General features: G+C 48.9%; 1 protein-coding gene across 1 annotated transcript in view; it reads right to left on the minus strand.

The window, feature by feature from the left end:
• tfam (transcription factor A, mitochondrial) overlaps positions 1-2636 on the minus strand; it is a 4849-nt gene extending 2213 nt beyond the window's left edge. Inside the window, exons 1-2 of the mRNA XM_024143142.2 lie at positions 2478-2636; positions 2191-2286 (exon numbers count right to left, since the gene is read on the minus strand). Of these exons, the coding sequence (XP_023998910.2) occupies positions 2191-2286; positions 2478-2579 (198 nt within the window). The 5' untranslated portion in view covers positions 2580-2636. The remainder of the gene's footprint in view (positions 1-2190; positions 2287-2477) is intronic.
• Between the last annotated feature and the right edge of the window lie 2775 nt (positions 2637-5411).

Below are 5411 nucleotides of genomic sequence, written 5' to 3' on the forward strand. Positions count from 1 at the left end.
CTGCATGCTCAGATTTAAAGGTGCTTACAGCAGCATTATAACAGTGAGGTAGAGAATAACAGGCATGTCAGCAGCATATAACAGGTGCCAGTGTCACAGCAGCATTATAACAGGTATGTATAGCAGCATATAAACAGTGCCAGTGTCACAGCGCATCATATAACAGTATTTATAGCAGCATATAACAGGTGCCAGTGTTACAGCAAGCATTATAACAGGTGCCAGTGTACAGCAGCATTAAACAGGTGCCAGTGTTACAGCAGCATTTATAAACAGGTGCAGTGTTACAGCAGCATTATAACAGGTGCCAGTGTACACATGCATGATAACAGTGCCAGTGTGTACAGCAGCATTAAACAGTCCAGTGTACAGCAGCATTTATAACAGGTGCCAGTGTTACAGCAGCATTATAACAGGTGCCAGTGTTACAGCAGCATTATAAAGGGCCAGTGTTACAGCAGCATATATACAGGTGCCAGTGTTAAGCAGCATTATAACAGGTGCCAGTGTTACAGCAGCATTATAACAGTCCAGTGCTTAACAGCAGCATTAAACAGGGCAGTTACAGCAGCATTATAACAGGTGCCAGTGTTACAAGCAGCATTATAACAGGGTGCCAGTGTTACAGCAGCATTATAACAGGTGACAGTGTTACAGCAGCATTATAACAGGTGCAGTGTTACAGCAGCATTATAACAGGTGCCAGTGACAGCAGCATTATAACAGGTGCCAGTACAGCAGCATTATAACAGGTCAGTGTTACAGCAGCATTATAACAGTGCCAGTGTTACAGCAGCATTATAACAGGTGCCAGTGTTACAGCAGCATTATAAACAGGTGACAGTGTTACAGCAGCATTATAACAGTGCCAGGTCACAACAGCATTATAAACAGGTAGCCAGTGTCATAAGCAGCATTATAACAGGTACAGTGTTACAGCAGCATTATAACAGGTGACAGTGTTACAGCAGCATTATAACAGGTGACAGTTTATAGCAGCATTATAAACAGGTAACAGTATTATTATATTATCGTCCTCTGGACTCCTCGGTCCTAACCGCGCGGTCGTCCCGCTGGACTCCTCGGTCCTAACCCGCGCGGTCGTCCCGCTGGACTCCTCGGTACCTAACCCGCGCGTCGGTCCCGCTGACTCCTCGTACTAACCCGCGCGGTCGTTCCCGCTGGACTCCTGGTACTAACCTGACTCCGCGTCCTATCCCGCGGTCGTCCCGCTGGACTCCTCGCTCCTAACCCGCGCGGTCGTCCCGCTGGACTCCCTCGTCCTAACCCGCGGTGGTCCCCTGGACTCTCGGTCCTAACCCGCGCGGTCGTCCCGCTGGACTCCTCGTACTAACCCGCGCGGTCGTCCCGCTGGACTCCTCGTACTAACCCGCGCGTCGTCCCGCTGGACTCCTCGTACTAACCCGCGCGTCGTCCCTCTGACTCCTCGGTACTAACCCTCCTACTCTCGTACTAACCTCTGGACTCCTCGGTACTAACCTGGACTCCCGGTACTAACCTGCGTGTCGTCCCTCTGGCCTCCTCAAAGTGTCTGCCATGAAGATGTTAAAGGACGACCGGGTACGTTGGGTTTGCCCAGACTGTTCAACTTCTAAAAGATGGGGTCAAGTCAGATGAGTCACCAGGAACATTTCATGGCACAACATCAGAACACACCACACTAACACTATCACAAGGCCTTAGTAGTATGCCATTACATTCACTAGGAGGGGCCTGTCATGCCAAATAGTGTCCACGGCCCACAGCACATCACTATGAAGATCAATGAGCTACACGCACCCTCTTCCTCCTGTTGGCTTTCCTCTTGCCAGCCTCAGCTCCTCTCCTGTTTCAGAGCAGCAGCCTCTGCAGGTGTGAGCTGGGACTGGAACCTCTGCATGTCCACCTTAAACTGTTCCCTGGCAACCACTGACGCCTGTTGAAAAGGCTGTGGGGGAAAGTCAACATGTATTAGCTAATTAACCACAACAAGTACAACAACATTGATACGTCTTTCAGGTAGAAGTCAAAGCTGGACTCCTCGGTACTAACCCGCGCGGTCGTCCCGCTGGACTCCTCGGTACTAACCCGCGCGGTCGTCCCTCTGGACTCCTCGGTACTAACCCTCTGGACTCCTCGGTACTAACCCTCTGGACTCCTCGGTACTAACCTGGACTCCTCGGTACTAACCTGCGTGGTCGTCCCTCTGGCCTCCTCAAAGTGTTCTGCCATGAAGATGTTAAAGGACGACCGGGTACGTTTGGGTTTGCCCAGACTGTTCAACTCCTAAAAGATGGGGGTCAAGTCAGATGAGTCACCAGGAACATTTCAGTGGCACAACATCAGAACACACCACTACTAACACTATCACAAGGCCTTAGTAGTATGCCATTACATTCACTAGGAGGGGCCYGTCAYGCCAAATAGTGTCCACGGCCCACAGCACATCACTATGAAGATCAATGAGCTACACGCACCCTCTTCCTCCTGTTGGCTTTCCTCTTGGCCAGCCTCAGTCTCCTCTCCTGTTTCAGAGCAGCAGCCTCTGCAGGTGTGAGCTGGGACTGGAACCTCTGCATGTCCACCTTAAACTGTTCCCTGGCAACCACTGACGCCTGTTGAAAAGGCTGTGGGGGAAAGTCAACATGTATTYAGCTAATTAACCACAACAAGTACAACAACATTGATACGTCTTTTCAGGTAGAAGTCAAACAGCCGATGTTCAGGTATTTAAATACACTGGCAAGTAGATCCATGTTGGGAGGAAGTAGACGCATGACAGTCTGTGTAGTCTTCTCTGACGGAAGGTGCAAACATGGACTACAGAAGTGTCAAATGTCTTCTCCGTCACACAAGGATACAGAAGATATCTGGGTGCCCTGCTGTCCAAGGTGTCAGGGTCTAGGGGGGGTAAACATTTTCCATCAAGATAGAACTGCCAAAGGGGAGGAGTTGCAATCTACTGCAGAGATAGCCTGCAAAGTTCTGTCATACTTTCCAGGTCTATACCCAAACAGTTCGAGCTTCTAATTTTGAAAATGAATCTCTCCAGAAATAAGTCTCTTACTGTTGCTGCCAAAAGCCTCTTAGACCCCTCAGTCCAGCTGTGCCCTGGACACCATATGTGAATTGATTGCCCCCCATATCTTCAGAGTTTTGTTCGTTAGGTGACCTAAACTGGGATATGCTTAACACCCCAGCAGTCCTTCAATCTAAGCTAGATGCCCTCAATCTCACAAATTATCAAAGGACCACCAGGTACAACCCTAAATCCGTAAACATGGGCACCCTCATAGATATTATCCTGACTAACTTGCCCTCCAAATACACCTCTGCTGTTTTCAATCAGGATCTCAGCGATCACTGCCTCATTGCCTGCATCCGCTATGGGTCCGCGGTCAAACGACCACCCTCATCACTGTCAAACCCGCCTATAACACTTCAGCAGCAGCGCCTTTCTAATCGACCTGGCCCAGGTGTCCTGGAAGGATATTGACCTCATCCCGTCAGTTGAGGATGCTTGGTCGTTCTTTAAAAGTAATTTCCTCACCATCTTAAATAAGCATGCCCCTTTTCAAAAAATGTAGAACTAAGAACAGATATAAGCCCTTGGTTCCACTCCAGACCTGACTGCCCTTGACCAGCACAAAAACATCCTGTGGCGGACTGCAATGCATGAATAGCCCCGCCAATATGCAACTGTTCAGGGAAAGTCAGGAACCAATACACACAGTCAGTCAGAGAGCAAAGGCTAGCTTTTTCAAACAGAATTTGGCATCCTGTAGCCTACTCCAAAAAGTTTTGGGACAATGTTAAAGTCCATGGAGAACAAGAGCACCTCCCCCAGCTGCCCACTGCACTGAGCTAGGCGACACGGTCACCACCGATAAATCCATGATAATCGAACATTTCAATAAGCATTTCTCTACGGCTGGCCATGCTTTCTCCTGGCTACCCCAACCCGGCCAACAGCTCCGCACCCCTCGCAGCTGCTTGCCCGAGCCTCCCCAGCTTCTCCTTCACCCAAATCCAGATCGCAGATGTTCTGAAAGAGCTGCAAAACCTGGACCCGTACAAATCAGCTGGCTAGACAGTCTTGTAGGGTTAATGTGTTTGTAAGGATGATGTAGGGATAATGTATTGGGGTGTGCTGTAGGGATAAGGTATTGGGGTGTGCATAGGAATAAGGTATTGGGGTGTGTAGTAGGGATAATGTATTGGGGTGTGTTGTGGGGATAATGTATTGGGGTGTGTGTAGTAGGGATAATGTATATTGGGGTGTGTGTAGTAGGGATAATGTTATTGGGGTGTGTGTTGTAGGGATAATGTATTGGGGTGTGTGTTGTAGGGATAATGTATTGGGGTGTGTGTAGTAGGGATAATGTATTGGGGTGTGTCGTAGGGATAATGTATTGGGGTGTGTCGTAGGGATAATGTATTGGGGTGTGTTGTCGGATAATGTTGTTGGGGGATGTGTAGTAGGGATATGTATTGGGGTGGTGTGTAGTAGGGATAATGTATTGGGGTGTGTGTAGTAGGGATAATGTATTGGGGTGTGTGTAGTAGGGATAATGTATTGGGGTGTGTTGTGCGGATAATGTGTTGGGGATGTGTAGTAGGGATAATGTATTGGGGTGTGTTTGTAGGGATAATGTATTGGGGTGTGTCGTAGGGATAATGTATTTGGGGTGTGTTGTAGGGATAATGTGTAGTAGGGATAATGTATTGTGGTGTGTGTTTGTGGTGGGATAATGTATTGGGGTGTGTGTATGGGATAATGTATTGGGGGTGTGTGTGAGGGTAATGTATTGGGGGTGTGTTTGTAGGGATAATGTATTGGGGTGTGTCGTAGGGATAATGTATTGGGGTGTGTTGTGCGGATAATTGTTTGGGGGATGTGTAGTAGGGATAATGTATTGGGGTGTGGTGTTGTAGGGATAATGTATTGGGGTGTGTTGTTGTAGGGATAATGTATTGGGGTGTGTGTTGTAGGGAGAAGGTATTGGGGTGTGTAGTAGGGATAATGTGTTGGGGTGTGTAGTAGGGATAATGTGTTGGGGGTGTCGTAGGGATAATGTGTTGGGGGGTGTCGTAGGAATAATGTGTTGGGGGGTGTCGTAGGGATAATGTTGGGGGGGTGCGCCGTAGGGATAATGTATCGGGGTGCGCCGTAGGATAATGTACGGGGTGCGCCGTAGGGATAATGTATCGGGGGGCGCCGTAGGGATAATGTATCGGGGTGCGCCGTAGGAATAATGTATCGTGGTGCGCCGTAGGGATAGTGTATCGGGGTGCCGTCGTAGGGATAATGTATTGTGGTGTGTGCCGTAGGGACAATGTATTGGGGTGCGTCGTAGGGATAATGTATTTGGGGTGTGTGTTGTAGGGATATGGTTTGTGGTGTGGTTTCG

This window comes from Salvelinus sp. IW2-2015, unplaced genomic scaffold (genome assembly GCF_002910315.2).
Source record: "Salvelinus sp. IW2-2015 unplaced genomic scaffold, ASM291031v2 Un_scaffold3676, whole genome shotgun sequence".
Classification (NCBI taxonomy): domain Eukaryota; kingdom Metazoa; phylum Chordata; class Actinopteri; order Salmoniformes; family Salmonidae; genus Salvelinus; species Salvelinus sp. IW2-2015.